The 19,206-nt window shown below is 38.8% G+C and overlaps 1 protein-coding gene and 1 pseudogene across 1 annotated transcript; both read left to right on the forward strand.

The window, feature by feature from the left end:
* Window positions 1-3,102: 3,102 nt before the first annotated feature.
* On the forward strand, window positions 3,103-3,966 carry LOC148354273 (otoraplin-like). The gene is made up of 4 exons (XM_088351863.1): window positions 3,103-3,325; window positions 3,411-3,550; window positions 3,639-3,749; window positions 3,833-3,966. Exons 1-4 carry the CDS (start codon window positions 3,184-3,186, stop codon window positions 3,854-3,856), a joined length of 417 nt encoding a protein of 138 aa, XP_088207989.1. The 5' UTR covers window positions 3,103-3,183; the 3' UTR covers window positions 3,857-3,966.
* Window positions 3,967-14,967: 11,001 nt separating this feature from the next.
* On the forward strand, window positions 14,968-15,084 carry LOC148354274 (U2 spliceosomal RNA; annotated as a pseudogene).
* The last annotated feature ends 4,122 nt before the right edge of the window (window positions 15,085-19,206 follow it).

The following is a 19,206-nucleotide window of genomic DNA, read 5'->3' on the forward strand; positions in this document are numbered from 1 at the left end:
TTGGCAAGCTTTTTCAACCCTGACTCTTACCTGTTTTTGCCCCCGTCTATTTCCCGGCTTCGACACGTTTTTTGAACCTGACCACGTCTATTCTGCTCTCCTGGCTTTCGACTTGTTTCCGATCTCGACCACGTTTTTGCTCTCCTGTCACGCCCACTGACCCGTTTTTTTCCGTTCCCGACACCGCCATCGCTCGCCACGGAAGTCCCACTTCCGCGTTCAGAGCGACCTGCTCCCCGCGTCCAGCGATCACCGGATCGTGAGTGCAACCCTTTTCTTTCCTCCAATAAAACTGAGAGAAACGTAATGCAAGTGGGTCCTATCTCCGTTCTGGTCTTGACAGTTACTATGTTATTATGTTATCAACAGGCTGTAATTATTGGATGTCGGGTTTTGATCAGCACAGTCAATCACTAAAATATCATTTCTAAAGACACAGATCATGTCAATAAATTATCATGCTAGTTATAAATCCCAATGCCTAGAAAATACATATGACCCTACCTTGTGAGCTATTTTAAGAGCCCGTCCGCAGGCTACTCAGGTGTTTGTTACGGTCTACCTGGTGCCCACCGGCAACACATTGTAGACCCCTGTATTAAAATTATAGAAACAATACTGTAATGTATTATTTTTACACTCTTTGTGTGCCCTTTGCAGTGAGACAACAATATCTAGTGTTAAAAAGGAAATGTTGCAAATGGTTGGCTAAGAAAGTACAGTAATAACAGTTTAATTACAATATTATACTACAACATGGTGTCTTTTGAACACTAATAATCCTTTTAAAAAAAGACGTTTTAAAGGTCGCCTGCAACTTTTGCCGTGTATTTTCTTTTTTTTTTTTTTTGCCTGGTTGTATTCTGTTCCTGACCTGCCTTCTTGATGACTCTCCGGAAGTTTCTGGTCCATGAGAAGAGTAAGGTTCCCCACAAAGCAAAATCAGGGACCATTTTGAAGCTGGAACCATTTCAGCTGATCGTAAGTATAATTTAGCACTCCAAATACAGTGTCACAGTGTGATAGGTGGAAGAACCTCACAGAGTCATCAGCGCAGCCCAGAAAATCCTCGGCTGCTCCCTGCCCAGGCTGGAAGATGTTACTTGCTGGTGGTACCACAGCAGAGCTTTTAAGTGCTATGCAAGTGACTGAAAAGTGCCATAGAGATACGTTTTGATAAGATTTGAACATTGTTAAGATCTTCTCTCACCCAGGTCACCACCTCATTGAGATGCTGCCATTTGGCAGGCGCTATAGGCCTGGTAAAACAAAGAAGTCACAAGCTGAGAGAGTCGATTCTACAGAGCCATCACTGCCCTAAACAATGACTCAACACTGTAAAAAATGACATCAGAATGTAAATGTATGTTGATAATTATTTTCTTTATTCTTACTTTTGCTAAGTTTTGCTGCTAATGTCACTGCACCATTTTCAAAGGCACATACAATTTAGGCCAGTAGACAACCACTACCCTGTAATTACAGTATTATGATTTTTTTTTCTTTTACTATTCTAATTTTCTCTTCACGATGTACAGGGAAATACTGTGTATTTAATTACTTATTTGGATAGGATCTGGTATCTTACTGCTACATTTTCCTTTTACCTCAGCTGTTTTTTCTGACTACTTGAGTCATCTAGGGGTGGATAATACACAGGAATTGCCCAAGTCTCATAAAGGTTTATACTGAAGGGCACGAATACACAAACACACTATGATAAATGGTTTAGAGTCAGATGGACTCATATCCTTGAAAAAAAGACTATATAGAGTAATGTAAGTATATGTACTATAAATAGATAGATAGATGGATAGATAGATACTTCCAGCAGTATCTCATCTCATCTCATCAGCCGTACCGCTTATCCTCATTAGGGTCGCGGGGGGGCTGGAGCCCATCCCAGCCATCTCCGGGCAGTGGGCAGGGGACACCCTGAACTGGTTGCCAGCCAATCGCAGGGCACACAGGGACAGACAACTCATTCGCTCATTCACACCTAGGGACAATTTGGACCGGCCAATTCACCTGAAATGCATGTTTTTGGAATGTGGGAGGAAACCGGAGTGCCCGAAGGAAACCCACGCAAGCACGGGGAGAACATACAAACTCCGCACAGGAAGTCTGGAGCTGGATTGGAACCCACGACAGGTTCCCATGACATGAACTGTGCCGCACAAGCGCTAACCACTGCGCCGCCGTGCTGCCCGTCCAGCAGTATCCTTGTGTTAAAAATAAAACAATAATAAAGAAAAAGGAATATAATACATAAATACCCAATGTAACGTGTTGATATAGGGTATTTAGATAGTGCTACATAAATTACACACTGTAATAAAAATACGGTAATATGCAATGAGCGGTTGTGATTTAATGTGGGCCTTTGCTCCCCCGGGTGGAGTTAAAGAGCCTCATGGCATGAGGAAGAAATGATCTCCTCAGTCTGTCCGTGGAACAAGACTGTGACAGCAGTCTGTCGCTGAAGCTGCTCTTCCGTTTGGAGATAATGCTGTGTAGTGGATGAGATGAATTGTCCATGATTGAATGCAGCTTTTTCAGTGCCGGTCTCTCAGCTACTGTTGTCGGGCTGTCCAGCTCTGTGCCCACAACACAGCTCGCTTTCCTAATGAATATTATCTCTATATTCCCTTATTCTCATTTATGTTATTTTTATATTATAAGTCTTGTAGATATATAAAAATCTAACATTTTTATCCAGGAGCACCATGCCAAATCTAATTGTAAAACAATATAGACTACATTGCTATCAATTTTAATAATAATTAAACAAATAAATATATGAGTACAGTAGGCTGGCAACCAATTCAGTGTGTCCCCTGCCCACTGCCCGAAGCTAGCTGTGAGGGGGCTCCAGCACCCCCGCGACCCTACTGAGGATAAGCGGTGCAGATAATGGATCGATGGATGTATACAGTATATATATTTATCTATCGACCTTGGTCATATCCCTCAAGAGGGGTGACCGACAGCAAGACAAACACAGACACAGAAACAAAGACAATTCCAAAAAAGGGAAAAAATAGCAAACATTTTTTGGACCATGGGCAACCCAAATACCCAGTGTGTGACATTTCTCAAGGTCAACCGTGATTGGCCAGTCTGTTTGTGATATGGAGCAACACCCCTTTTTGCTTTTCAGTTTTGTGAAGTCTCATCGGGAATATGCACTCGTACATGAGATTACTTTCTAAAATGCGACATCTGTTTGTGCTTGTGCTCTGTCTGGAAATGCTTCACACCTCAGAGGCCGTCCTCATGGACAAGCTGGCAGACAACAAGATTTGTGGCGATGTAGAGTGTTCACGTAAGTCAATGTGCCTGTTTCAACACCTCATTTTTAAACTCAAACATTTTACTTTGCATGTTTTCTCTTCAAATTTTCTATGTAGTGGTTCTCTCCATGGCTACGGCCTTGGACGACTTCATAGCTCCAGACTGCAGATTCATCAACATCAAGAAGGGTCAGAAAGTTTATGTGTACTCTAAACTCGTGCCAGAGGAGGGCGGCGGAGTCTTCTGGTCTGGCAGTGTATGTTAAGAACAAACTAAACTAGATTTACCTCATTTTGAGATTCAAAATGATTTGATTTAGGCTATATTGGTGTGTTGACTGTTAGGTTTACAGTGACCGCTACGTGGACCAGATGGGCATTATCGGGTACTTCCCCGCCCCTGTCGTGGAGGAGAATCGCAAATTTAAAGAAGACACGGTTCAGATTCCAACGACGGTATCATCAATTCTAGTTATACTGTATTTTTTGTTTTTAATATAATTCAATCAATTTGATATCAATCATTTTTGTCATTGCAGAACATGGATTTTTCCTGCGCATAAATCGGCTGGATGTTTCCTGTTTGCTATGATTGTCTTTGTAGATGCCCAAAGAGGGGTTTGAACGTACTCCCATTTAACTTTTTTAAAGAAATATATTATTTTGTCCATAATGATAAGATTCAGAAAATGTTTGGTTCACTGATGTCTTCGGGTGATTATGCATTACTCAAGCTGTACGTATGTGTAAAGTTCCTTTAACAAAGCACTCTAGACCTTAAAATGGACTTAAGTATGGAATACATATAGTTCTCTCCATAACCACCCATATTAGGTGTTAAATTTCTGCGCAGAAACAGTTAATTTCCATCCATTATCTTCACCGCTTATCGTCAGTAGGGTCGCGGGGGTGCTGGAGCTCATCCCAGCTATCCTCAGGCAGTGGGCAGGAGACACCCTGAACTGGTTGCCAACCAGTTGCAGGTTACACAGAGACAGACAACTCACTCGCTCATTCGCACCTCGGGACAATTTGGAGCGGCCAATTAACCTGACATGCATCTTTTTAGAATAATGGGGAAAACCAGAGTGCCCGGAGTAAGGTTCGATCTCATGACCTCAGTACTGTGCCGCAGAAACACTAAGCACTCAGCCGCCGTGCTGCCACAGTTGACCTCATCTGCGATATTTTATACTACAAAGCAATGTGGACACATACACAAAAATGTTAGAAAGAGCCTTATGTGTATTGTTTGATTTTTTTTTAACATTTCCTTTTTTTCCTGTCTCCACGGGGAAAATGCCAGTTGTATTTGTTCCATAAAAAGACTGTTCTATGTGTTCATTTTATATTGAGAGGAAGAGAGAGAGAGAAAGAGAAAGAGTGGTTGTATCAGTTGTATACATCTATATATAGTGGAAGTCTATGCTTTTGTCAAAGCAAAGCATAAGAGCACATCTTGTATACACGTCTGTCTCTAGGTATAAAAACAATGAATTTGAATTTCCTAGGAAATCCAATATTCTGTTTCCAATTGTATTTTTGCATGCATGTAAACATAGTCATTGACTTTTATTATGTTTCACACTGCAATTGTTAAGGGTGGTAATGAAGACGGCAAACTGCACCAGGACTGTCAGGAAGGTACAGATCCCAAACTTGGTTCCTTCATGATGCTGCATTGAATCAAAGAAAAAAATGATGTTTTGTACATAGTGTTAGTTCACATGCTTCTGACAAGCCATGGACAAGCCGAACTTGTAAATAGATGGGAGGCAGCAATGGAGTTTGGGAACAAACCAGCACTGTATTTCGTTGATTTTTGGTAGTGTTATTAATTACATAATTCTTTACCGGTATTTAATGTCAAAAGTTAAGTGAAGAAACAATGTCTTAGCATAAAGATGTTGCACGTGCTTCCCCCCCAATTGGATTGCTCACAAATGGCATGTATACAGGAATATTTGTCACTTGGTATGGCAATGATTCATTCGGATAGCTGCAAACCACCAGAGGGAAACAAAAGGCAATTCTCTGATTGGTTTGAGTGTAAAGGCGGACTATGAAATGGCTAGGGAATACTGAATATCGAGTGCAAACCAAACAAGTTGTAAAAAGCCCAGTTGCTTATTATTTATCAGTCATTTTGCAAAACAAACCGTCTCTCTGGGTCAATCTCTACCACAACTTATTCAATTCCAACAGAGTGTGATTCTCGAGAAATTATAATTATACCCCACTAACTTCGCTGTCACCATCATTGGCCCTTTGTGTTGATTTCTTTGCAATTCATATCTGGGAATTAACATTTTTTTCACATGAGTGGTTGCAAAGAATATCCAAGTCACAACTGCACAATTATATGACTTGAGGTTTATTGCCTAATCCAAACAGCTCTCAGAGTGATATATTGAAAATAAATACAATAATGACTAATGGATTAATTGCAATGCAGGCCAAAATGAAAACATTTTGTGCAAAGGTAAATTTGAGAAAAATGTTTTATTGATGTGCCTTTTAAATCACCAAAAGTCATTGTTGCAAAAAATATGTTTGACTATACTGATAGTTTACCTAATGTTAGGACATATTGAAGCATTTAAGGCCTGGAGTATCAACACCCACACATGCACACGTCGGATGTAAACTAAAGTCCAGAAGAGAAAGCTGAGAAGACTCATCGACCTAGCTAAGGATCTTTTACATAACATTGATTTGAACTGACAACACAAACTTTTAATTCACTTATTTAATTTATCACTTGGTGAATTAGCTCAGTCACAAATTAGTTCCAGTCAATACAAACTTGCTAAACGTGTTGACATTTCCAGGAGGGAAAAATTTATTAAAGCACCCAAAGTGATTAAAAAGAAAATGTTAGTGTGCACATACAGCCATGCCATTTTTACTTTAAAGTGTTGCCATGGTGACGGATAAAATATTTGGGGTTAGTTGCAGCTTCAAAGAGCAGCTGCCAAAAACAGACACTATTTTTTGTCGTTTGCATCCTTCTGTCACACCCACACTTGAGCAAACAGGAAGCCCCTTGGCACCCTGCGGAGCTGGGAAATTATCAAGCTCCTCGAAACGTCTGAGGGTGACAATTTGGACAGGGGAAACATCCTTCAAGGGCTGATGCATCGCTGATAAGTGGGTTGTATTGTGAGTATGGAAACTAGGAAAACAACAATGATGCTCATAATGTTAATGAAAACATATTTGGAATGGAAGACTTTAATGCAGCACGACGGCGCAGTGGTTACCGCATGTGCGGCACAGTTCTGAGGTCATGAGATCGAACCTCCTGTGTGGAGTTTGCATGTTCTCCCCATGCTTGCATGGCTTTCCTCCGGGCACTCCGGTTTCCTCCCATATTCCAAAAACAGGTTAATTGGCCGGTCCAAATTGTCCCTCGGTCCGAATGAGCGGGCAAATTGTCTAATCCTGTGTGCCCTGCGACTGGCTGGCAACCAGTTCAGGGTGTCCCCTGCCCACTTCCTGAAGATAGCTGCGATGGGCTCCAGCACCCCAGCGACCCTACTGAGGATAAGCGGTGCAGATAAAGGATGGATGGATGGACTGTTTTATGTGTACATTTTACCTTAAGAAAGAGAGACAGACATCGGTAGGTATTTGGGTAGCTAGGTACTATAGATACACAAAAATACACAATATTAATCAAAATATGTCCATCCATTTACTGCAAATATGGCAAAATAATGTGAAAATGGAAAAATAATAACAAAAATATTGTTAGTGTTATTTTTGCAGTGCGTTAACTTGCTAACTGTTCATGAGCTGAATTAAAATCGTAGTCATTGCGCTCAAGTACTTATTCTGTTAAATTTTGATGGTCGTGGATGATTGACCCATATAGAAGAGGCAGGGACTGCAGGCAGATGTTCTCAAAAACTACGGTATTTATTACCGAAATGAGGGCCAAACAAGTGGGCACAAATCAACTAACAAAATAGAAACATAAACGTGGAACAAAGAAGTAACACAGAAGCCTGGCGTGGTGGTGAAAATGACACGAGGATGATGACAGGCGAACTCAAAATGACCCAACAGATTTTGCTGAAACAAAACATCCTTTTAAAGGGTCAAGGATGATTAGGCACAGATGTATGATAGTTGGACACACCGATGCCCGGTTTAAAATGCCAGTTAAGGCCCTTTGGTGTGGGAGGTATGACAAACCCTAACACAGCTACAAAGATACCACATACTGATAACAATATACATAAAATTAATTTCTCTCATCAAAAAAGATATGTAAAAAGAAAGCTTGAAATACATTTATTCTGTTTTTAATAAAGGACATCCACAAAGGAGATTGAATAGGATGCCAGTTCGATATTTTGACTATTATTTTGCACAGTTTGTTGTTTTCACTGTTATAACATCATTTTTACAAAAGGCCAATCATGTTGCTGTTTTTGATTCCCACACCTTTGAGGGGGGATCTGCTTTTATAACGTAAGAGATTTAATAAAAAGAATTGTCTCACGGGAGGGCTTTTAGAATGTGTCAGAATTTCCCAACTGAGGTTTGGGCTCTCTTCCCTGTTCTCCTTGCAAGTTTAAAATCCATCGATATATTTTGTACTTATTTTGAATGTCAATGTATCAGCTTGGTATAATGCTGATTTCTTCCTAAATTCCTGAAACAACAGTGTTGCGTTAAAGCAATAGCATTCGTAAAAGTTGTTCATAATATCAAAGGAACATTTGTAAAACTTGTCCTTTACACCGTAAAGGCTAATCAAACGTTATCGTGTTTACTTAAGTTTGATCAGCAATTAAAATGTTTGGCTGTTCAGTCATTTCCTTAACAATTATACAAACCATGAGTCACAGTGACGGCCATGCAAAGCACCAGAATTAGAATTTCAAACGTAAATGCCACTTCTCATTATCGGTAAGATGTTGTCACTGATTGTTTTTGGTACTCAACAAAATAAAGCTTAATTGGAATTTATAAAAGGAAACAGGGAGCTTTCCAAAAGTTTTTGAGAAACAAACCACTTAACAAAACTTGATCACAGGCATGGCAGCTGGCAAAAAAACAACAGACACAAAATCCAATGACCCAACATGAACTGAAAAGTAAAAGCTGACTAACGCTGCAATTGAGGAAGGCAGGAAGTTAGAATGATCACACTCAGTTTGTCAAAATAGAGTGCTAAAATAATTTTAGAGATGGCTGATTCTAAATAAAATGTATTGTTCCAGTTCATGCATTGAAGAAAAACTAAACCTTTTTGTGATGTTTAAGTACTAAAATAACAATCCTCCAATGCAGCAAGAGCTATGGAGCTTGCAGAGGACAGGTAGAAGCAGAAAAAACAACCCAAAATAAGTATGAATACAAACATAAACATCATGATGGATTCAATTTAAACCCATACATGAAGTAGTTAAGTACTCTAAAACAGGGTCCCCAACCACTAAACCGAAGACCGGTACCTAGCCTCAACCCCCTAATTGCAACCCTCTAACCCACAGGTATCAAACGGGCGGCCCGCGAGCCAGACTAGACCCGCTAAGGGATTGAATCCGGCCCTCGAGACAACACACAGAGAAGCGCAAGAGAAAAACAAGCTGCAGGTTGAAATATGTCAACTTGATGTTGCCAAATCCAGGTGCCTCTCACAAAGACACTGTACTTGTATTTCTTTCTCTCCCTCTCTCTCTCCCCCCCCCCCTCTCTCTCTCTCTTTCTTTTACACACCTTTTTTCCACTCCGTCTCTCTTTTTCTCTTCCTTTGTTGCTGTTTGTCTCTTACTCTCTCTGTCTTTTAACCTCTTTTGCTCTAATTTCCTTTTTTCCTTCTCTCTCTTTTCTCTTTCTCTCTTCATACCCTTCATGCTTTCTTTTCTCTTTTCTCTCCTTCTGTCTTTTTATTTCTCTTTGGATTTCTTTCTTCCTCTCCCTTTCTTTTCTCCCTCTCTCGCGACTTTTTATCTTTTGTTTCTCACGCTCTCTCCCTCTCTTTTTCTTTCTTTGTCCCGCCCTCTCTCCTTTTCCCTCCTTCTTTCTCTTACTTCTATATCTCTCTTTTTCTTTTTCTTTAATCTACTAGTCCGGCCCCCGACAGAATGTTTGTTCTATCGTGTGGTCCCCGAGTTAAAATGAGTTTGACACCCTTGCTCTAACCATTCCCCACACACTATCACCTTACCCTAACACCTCACCCTAGCCTCTAGCCTATCCCTAACTCTAACCCCTAAACCTTGACCATAACCCTAGCCTCGAACGCCTAACCTTCAACCATAGCCCCTAACGCCTAACCCTCAACCATAGCCCCTAACGCCTTACCCTTAACCCTGGCCTCTGACCATAAACTCTAACTCCTAAACCTTAATCCTAACCACAAACCCATACCCTCAACCCAAAACCGTCCAACCCCAACCCAGCAGTACAAATTAGACCATAAGTGAAAGAAGGAGAAAACAGCCTTGTTGTAGGAGGTGAATGAGGACAAGAAGACACACAGAATCAAATCAATCATTGTGTCACAGAAAAAATAGGTGGAATCACGCTAGCCTTCGCAATTATGTGACTCACAGAGTCACTCATGAAGAAAGCATGCATTTCATCCCAACAAATGAAAGCTGACTTTGAAGACAATTAAGGTTGAAATTGACAAATACAACATGAAAGGTAATGGGAAAAGTGAAAAGGACAGATTGTCAACCCGTTTAGGGATTTTCTGCTGTTTGATTGATTGTTTGATCGAGTTCAAAGGAGCCCTGACATGTAGTTTTGTGGCCTTCAGAAAAAATGGGGTCCCTTATTTGAGCATGTTGAAGATGATGCTGAAGGTACACCGCAGTCAAACTAATCACTTCATTTAATTACTATGTTTTGAAAATGCTAGGAAAAAGAACTTGACTCTGACTTCTGAAGCACTTTAAGGAAACTATTTATTGTTGACTACAAATTTCTGTATTTTCCATAAAAATGAACCTAAAAACTCCAATTTGGCCAGAAATTTGAAAGTGTGCCTCAAACCTGGGCTTAAGCACACAAATAAAAGCCTTCATTTTACAACGTAAAATAGAAGAAATTATAATCATCGATTACCATCATAAAATTACCTTATAAAGAAAGAGTAATTAAAGATTAGACATTGTTATCATCCAATAAAGTTGTATAAGAATATAACCTGATTACACTTGCAAAAACAAAACAATAATTAATAAGTAAAACCACTCAAAGCTTTGCAAAATCAAAACTAGGAGAATAACATTGTTTTTAGAATTACAAATTACCATAAGATTCTACACTTTTAGTCACTGTTTCCCATTTTAAACCCTGCACAATCATCACTCCCAAAATGTTGTGTTTATTCACCTATTTAAGTTATATGATTGTTTTAAAAACTCTAAACAACAAAAAATAATATCATCTCATGTCATTAGCTGCACCGCTTATCCTCAGTAGGGTCCCGGGGATGCTGGAACCCATCCCAGCAATCATCGGGCAGTGGGCAGGGGACACCCTGAACTGGTTGCCAGCCAATCGCAGGGCACACAGGGACAGAGAACTTGCTCGCTAATTCACACCTAGGGACAATTTGTACCGGCCAATCCACCTGAAATGCATGTCTTTGGAACGTGGGAGGAAAACGGAATGCCCGGAGGAAACCCACGCAAGCACGGGGAGAACATAAAAACTCCGCACAGTAAATAAATAAATTACGAAGCCTTCATACAAGATCAATCTTATAGTCCACAATTTTGTGAATTTTGCAGGGTCATTTTCCAATTGGAACCTATTATTCTGAAGATGTGTGATTGAAATGTTGGGCCGTGACTAAATAACCTTTTGCCAGTACTTGATGAAAATCTCAGAGCTGTTACCTGACTTGCTATGACAAAATTAAAGACCTGCCTTATAATTAAGGATAAACACATTTATTAACTAGCAATTTACAAAAAATAGGCAGTAAACAATTTAATTGAGACAACATTGTATTTTCGTTTGCCTTATTTCACATGCACTTTTTATGTATCAAACAAATCTGCATATCTTTAATCGCCCCTGACGAGACGCATCTATTAGGCCTCGCTGAATGCTCACCTTCTGACTATGTCTCTTGTGTATGCATGTTACACACCACTTCAGATATATGAAATGGGTTTTCATAAATAATTTGATTATTGTTTGACTACTTTCAGGAGTTCAGTCAGGCCCATGGACACAATTTTGCGGTGTTTTAAATAGCCATCAACTCCAAAAAGATGTTATATCTCGTCCAGTCCAAAGTAATCAAAACAGGTTTTTCTCTCGAGTGTTTCCTTTCCTGCAAAATATAATTGAAAAGACATCTAAAAGACATATAACAGACAGAAAGGAAGTCAAAAAAATACTTTTTTTGTTGAAAAATCTAAAAGAAATATGTATTTAACTCTGGAGAACCTACAGGTCATAATTTTCCAAGGAAGTAAGGGGTTATTTCGTTCGCCAGTGTTAAAACTGGTAATGTGACTTGTATTATAGATTGGTGTGCTATTGTATGTTTTTGCGACCTTGGTTATATGTGGTTGTCAAAAAAATGAAAAAATACTGCAATGCTCGATGTGACGTCTGTTTATCGTGTAAAGGTGATGAAAACTTTGTAAATACTATGCCAACAGAGCTGAACAATCGATGAGAGTGTAAATGTGTGATGTCGCCACTCCTGCATGCATGTCTGTTGTATTTGTTATTCTGGTTTTAACAAGGGCCAAGGAAAATAGCCCGGTTATTAATATTTCTCGGTGAATTTTTCTATGTTTTTGATCTCACTAGGGACCAGGAACTTATTTAACCCAAAGAGCCATGATAGCAAAATACTTTGATTTTTTTTTTTTGAGCGAGTCATACCATATATTTTAAGACAAATTTTAGAACATCGTCAAACCTGCGCCGCAGACAAACCAAATGTTTCATCACATTAGAAGATTTGATAAAATGTATGAAATAAGAACAATGCCAGAGCCTGTGTCCCATATCAACAAATATACCACTTTAAACTTGTCTCCCTCCCGCAATTACTTAAGATTTTTAAGGCTTATTTTTACCTTCCCTTTTTTTACATAAATAATGGTTTCAAACCAAGGTGCAAGAATATTTATTTTGTAAAAATGTCACAAAATACTGCAAATGAGCATACTGACGTATTTACCTTGATCAAACGGCGCTGGACTGAGAAATATGCGCTGTGTGCATTACTCCACCCATCCCTACCGCTCACCTAATCAAATGGCTTCGTGTGCTTGGCTGGCATTTCTGGCTGTTTACAGTTTTTCTGTGGGTTTTCATTAAAAAGTGTCTCAACAGTGAACCTCAATTGTTTAATGAGCTACCATACAAAGGATTTCTTAGCGACGTACAGCCAAGATGGGGTCTGTTGGTGTTACACCTTGACTGTAAACTGTAGTGAAGAGTATGCCCTTTATCTACCGGACCGAACCATTTTCATTATAAGTGCTGTCAGCTACAGTATGTGTTCACTAGACTTGATTCCACATTCACCAAAATCAGAACACTATGGAACCAGCTCGGTAGCCTAGATGGTAGGGCGCCCGCTCCGAGACTGGGAGGTCGCTGGTTCAAGCCTCGGCCGAGTCATACCTAAGACTTACAACATTTGCCTCCCTGCTTGGCGCTCGGCATTAAGGGTTGGAATTGGGGGGTTTGGTCACCTAACGACTCCCAACACAGCAATTGGGTCTAAAATCCCGGCGCCGATCGAAGGCGACGAGTCGCGTCGATAGCTTTGCGTGACAAAATGATTTCCGGTAGATATCATGTTGATGGTTGATACTGGCTGAATAATAATAATAAAGATTTGAAGCAATATAATTTCATCACTGAGCCATATGTAATCATGAAAAGAGTCCTATGAAGACAATTCCCCTTATTCTGAACGACAGTAAATTTACAATGATTACAAATGTATTAGTTAAATGCATTAGTTTGTAATAAGTAACAAACTGACACAGCAATTGGGAGCTCATACTTTGCTTCATTATCAAGTGAGACTTTTACTAAATGCCAGCAAGCTAAACACAACTACATCTGTTAATAGTAGAATGGCAGCTACCTAAGAAGTAAAATCTTATTTTCACTGTATTTCAACATTGTTAACTGTTGATTTAAAACTAAATAAAGTGACAGCAAGCAGTGAACGGAGATTGCTAATATTTATCAATAAAAAATTCCCTCCTGCCACTTAGACATATAACAAACCCTCTCACGTCGTTTTGATGTTGGATTTTTACAGGGGTTGGGGTTGGAGACAGACCATGAATAGACACACAAGTGTTTGTCATGACAACCAATTATCCATGATAAAAGTGGTCGGGCTAAGTAAGGCTATTAGGTCCTGAAACAGAATGGAGTTGTCGTTGCTGTGTTTTTCGTTTTGCATTTTAACATGTGGCGACGTGATCTTGAAAAAACAAAAATGCAATGATTTATTTTGATGAACTTGTCTCTATGATGTAGACATGCATTTGTATGCTGAATTACACACAAAGACAAAAAAGGAGAAAATCAGCAATACTATCTTTGCATGAATATCCTATATAGTATTTTCCCTTGACCTGGCTTTATATGTGATAGTAAAAATAGAACCGTTCTGAACGTATTAAAACATTTAGGAGTACAAAGAATAGAAACTTTTGAGAAATTGCTTTTAAAACAAAAGTTTGAAAATTACAAACCTTTTTAATTTCAGATAGAGCGCATGAGTCAAACTAATAGCCCGCAGGCCAAATATGGTCCGACACGATATTTTATGCTGGGAGAGGCACAAGAGAAAAATGAGCCACAATGACCTGCAGATTAAAATATGTTCACTGGATTCCAGGCACCACTCACAAAGGACTTAAGCTGCATTTGCATTCTACCGTTTATTGACAAGATAGCATTGAGGAAACCCACTACGACATTATTGTACTTAAAATAAAAATCACAGACGTGCTGTTTAAAGAAATACAAAAAATTAAAAAATAGCACCCGGGTGTATCTGCAAAAGTGTAAAGATGCTTTACCTCCTTTCTATAATACAGTACATATTAACTCCGACAACGTAGTTCCCAAAGTCAGTTCAATACTTTCATAAAAAAAATAAAAAAGATCAACACTTTGAAATCATAAATTCAGTCATTTAAATGAGTGTTTCTATGCTATTTGTTACTTTCCAGTCTGCATGAGTTTCCTCAGTTAAATAAGCTGAAGTAGAAATTAATTTAATTGTTGTTTACCTTTTATGTTTTCTTTTATTTAACAAATACAGAGTTTAAACATTACCAAAGTTACAATTTTACTGAAAGAAAAAAATATTGAAATCCCAAAAAAATTTTGATGATCAAATCTTACATCCCTGAATCATAGTTTATTTGTGTGCCTCAGAAAATAAACCCAAGCCCTCCAGTTAAGGCTCACTTTTTATGAAATTATATTAATAGTCCCAACCGGTGAGAATTATTTTTTTTACCATGTGGCCCCTGAGCTAAAAAGAGTTTGTCAACCCCAAAATAGAGGTTATTGTTAAAACCTTTTTATTGTTACAAATATTTGAAATACAGTAATGCAATCCACATAGCCGCAATTATGAAATTCACGGTAAGCCGTCCTCATCTTTGATGCCAGGTCCTTAGCTTGGCCTGCTAGGACCTTAACTTGGCCGCTTGGCCTTTTGATTTTTGCATTCCGGAGATGGAATAAGAGCTTGCTCTGTCCACTCCACGCATCGGCCCGGTATTGCAGTACCTCCGGGAACGGTGCATTCGTAATGATCGCAACATGGCTTTAGGGCTAGGACCTTAGCTTGGCCTTTTGGCTGAGAGTAAGTGTCCCGGCTCCTAGGCTTTGTAGCGTATAATGAACTGACCGATAACGGATAATGGATAATGAATAACGAAGATAGAACAATAACCCTTAAAAACCCCAAAACCCCATTTCATTTATTCACGTTAAATATGGGCACATGTATATCTGCACAGTATTTGAGAAAAGCTGCTCAGGTGTCCCTGAGTGCTTTGGTTTTTCCCTTCATTTTCGTCCTGTTTTATTGCCAAAGCAGCATTGTTAAGCTTAATGGCGCTTGTATTGATTGGTTGGGATCTTCTCACAAACCGCCAGGGCCGAATGAGAAATGAGATCCTCTAATGACGACCTCTAAATGCTTCCCAGCTCCTTTTTATTGACCCTCCTGGAATCGTCCAGGCATGGTTTTATTTACACGCCTTGCCCGCAGCTTGTTTTTACAATCTAGGGATTGCGAGTTATTTCTAGATTTTGCTGCTTGCTTGACTGATTTGAATGCTGCAATCGAGGTTTGTGAAGTAATAGAAGCTGGTGCAAATGAACGTTCCAATGTTGGTGATGATCTTTAATTGAATACAATACTGAGCTTAGCACACATCTGTTATCCAGATAGTCTACTGTTGCTCTCGAGCTCTGAAAAAGACTGTGACCTTTCCATGTTGGATCAGGTGACGTACTTTCTCACATTAGTGTTGAGTCTCTGATGGAAACACATTGTGCTACACCAACGGTGAGATGCAAAATAACGTTTTTTCCCCTCCTACCGAGAGGATAACCAATGACGTCCAGCTTTTTCAAACTGGTACAGATAATGGATATCATGCACTGTGTATGTACCCTGCAGAAAATAAAATCCTACTTTATGCACTTTGTTGTTTTTTAGGGTGAATATATGTTTACTTGACATTTTGCGCATCTATTTGAGATGCTCCTTTTGCAGTACTGTACAGTATTCATATGGCAAAAATTATGTATCTACTATTTCACGTCCATAACATTTGTAAATTTGTATTTATTGCGAAAACTGTGCAGGACAAATGTATCAACCTTTCATTCTGAATACATGTGTACCAGATTAAAAATAAGGTATATGTGAATCGGAATTTGCAGATATTTTTGCTTATACTTAGTGTAACCTTTTTAATTTTAAGAGAAAAATAACAGTTTTTTTGGGGGAGAAAATGCATGCTTAAAATAATAACAATTGTCTTGTCTTGTAGATAGCAAACAGTTTTAAGTATTTTTTCCATACACTGGATCCAAATATTTATCTTCTTTTATATTACAAAAACAATATTTTTTTAAGCTTTTAATTTACTGTATTTTCCGGACTATAAGGCACACCTAAAAACTAAAGATTTACCAGTAATTTGCAGGTGCGTCTTATAATGCAGTGCAGCTTATAGGCCAGAAAATATGGTATAAATATTGCATTATAATAAAACTGGAAATGCATAATTACAATTAAATGCTACATTATATGTAACCATTTCTGAATGAATATATATTTTAGTGGTGAAACAAAATCTAACAATAATAGTTTATGTTCTATAAAATAAGGTTCCATTAGTTTCTGATGTTTTTTTATGCGCCACAGTAGTTTTAATCCCTTGCAGTTTAAAGTCTGGGGCACCTTATACTGTTTATGACATTTTTTTGCCTTTTTTGTTTATGACATTTTTAAAAATAGACTTCTTTTGGAAATGCGGCATATAATCCGGTGCGCCTCATAGTCCAGAAATACAGTTCTTAATAGGCAAAAATTGTGAGACAAAACTAAGGCAATGGGAGGAAGAAAGCATGCAGAAACATTTCTTTTAACTTGAGCACATATATATATATATATATATATATATATATATATATATATATATATATATATATATATATATATATATATATATATATATATATATATATATATATATATATGTGTGTGTGTGTGTATGTATTTGTTATGCAATGACTTTTAAAATAAAGTCTGAATTCTAAGGTCCAAAAAAGCATCTCCACAAATGTGATATATTGTGCTATAAATGCATCCAGAAATGACCAATTATCAGTTACCCAGCGTGGCCTATGAAAAATGTCTATTGTTTGCCTTCCTAATGGCCTGAGCTCTTCAGTGTATGAGGCAGTACTGGAGAGCAGCTAGGTAACGTCCGAGGTAACATTACCATTAGCACTAATGACCTAATGGAAAAAACACGGCAACTTTAACAGAAACTTTGTGCTCTTTTCCGTCCTCGTCGGACCGACCGTCATCGCCTTTAGTCAAGGTCCTCCGCCCAGATCGCAGATGAAGAGGGGAGCAAAGAGCCCATTTTCATCATTTTCATGCTGATTACTGCCCGTTGTGCGTCAAAGGTCATGTTGTCGTCACGACTCTATGCAGGAAAAAATCGTCAAAGGCGACGTCAAACTAGCCAGATAATTAAATCCCTCCTTGAAGCATGGTGGGGGATGAATTTGTCTCTTAGGGGGGCTGAGTAAACACAGCAGTCAAACTAATCACTTCATATAATTACTATGTTTTGAAAATGCTAGGAAAAAGAACTTGACTATGTTTGATTTCTGAAGTACTTTAAGGCAACTATTTATTGTTGACTACAAAGTACTGTATTTTCCATAAAAATGCACCTAAAAACTCCAATTTGGCCAGAAATTTGAAAGTGTGCCTCAAACCTGGGCTTTAGCACACAAATAAAAGCCTTCATTTTACAACGTAAAATGGAAGAAATTATAATCATCAATTACCATCGTAAAATTACCTTATAAAGAAAGTATTTAAAGATTATATATTGTTATTATGCAATTAAGTTGAATAAGAATATAAAATGATTACACTTGCAAAAACAAAACAATAATTAATGAGTAAAAACACTCAAAACTTTGCAAAATAAAAAACTAGGAGAATAACATTCCTTTAAGAATTACAAATTACCCGAGGATTCTACACTTTTAGTCACTGTTTCCCATTTTAAACCCTGCACAATCATCACTCCCAAAATGTTGTGTTTATTCACCTATTTAAATTATATGATCGTTTTAAAAACTCTAAACAACAAAAAATAATCTCATCTCATGTCATTAGCTGCACCGCTTATCCTCAGTAGGGTCGCAGGGGTGCTGGAGCCCATCCCAGCAATCATCGGGCAGTGGGCAGGGGACACCCTGAACTGGTTGCCAGACAGTCCCAGGGAACACAGGGACAGACATTTCGCTCGATCATTCCCACCTAGGGACAATTTGGACCGGCCAATCCACCTGAAATGCATGTCTTTGGAACGTGGGAGGAAAACGAAATGCCCGGAGGAAACCCACGCAAGCACGGGGAGAACATACAAACTCCGCACAGGATTTAAACCCACACAGGAGGTTCCTTAGAAGTGTGGCTGCACACGCGCTAACCACTGCGCCGCTGTGCTATATAAATAAATAAATTACGAAGCCTTGATACAAGGTCAATCCTATAGCCCACAATTTCGTGAATTTTGCAGGGTCATTTTCCAATTGGAACCTATTATTCTGAAGATGTGTGATTGAAATGTTGGGCCGTGACTAAATATCCTTTTGCCACTGCCCGATGATTGCTGGGATAGGCTCCAGCACCCCCGTGACCCTACTGAGGATAAGTGGTGTGGCTAATGAGATGAGATGAGACATTTAATAACTAGCAATTTACAAAAAATAGGCAGTAAACAATTTAATTGAGACAACATTGTATTTTCGTTTGCCTTATTTCACATGCACTTTTTATGTATCAGACAAATCTGCATATCTTTAATCGCCCCTGACGAGACGCATCTATTAGGCCTCGCTGACTGCTCACCTTCAAAATAAGCAACACACAGAGGGAATTAATCATCCTAATTATGGATAATCCGAGTCGTGCGCGCTTGTTTTTCTCCTCCAATTAAATTGGATTTGTTTGTGGAGTACTTTTTGAATAACAAAACAGGTGACGCCAAGCAGTTACGCTTTTCCGGCTTTGAGTACAGGTGAATGACTTTCACTGACAAGGAGTGCCAGATGTTTTAAAGAAATCAATATGTACCCAGTACGAGTTGATATTGAAAGTATATAT

This window comes from Urocampus carinirostris, chromosome 13 (genome assembly GCF_059441175.1).
Source record: "Urocampus carinirostris isolate Australia breed hairy pipefish chromosome 13, RoL_Ucar_1.0, whole genome shotgun sequence".
Lineage (NCBI taxonomy): Eukaryota > Metazoa > Chordata > Actinopteri > Syngnathiformes > Syngnathidae > Urocampus > Urocampus carinirostris.

Excerpts from the sequence above, each read along its gene's own strand:
- LOC148354273 (XM_088351863.1), top strand. The coding sequence starts at position 3,184 with ATGCACTCGTACATGAGATTACTTTCTAAAATGCGACATCTGTTTGTG. Across the intron at positions 3,551-3,638 it reads GAGTCTTCTGGTCTGGCAGT|GTTTACAGTGACCGCTACGT; the intron begins GTATGTTAAGAA and ends GTTGACTGTTAG. Across the intron at positions 3,750-3,832 it reads CGGTTCAGATTCCAACGACG|AACATGGATTTTTCCTGCGC; the intron begins GTATCATCAATT and ends TTGTCATTGCAG.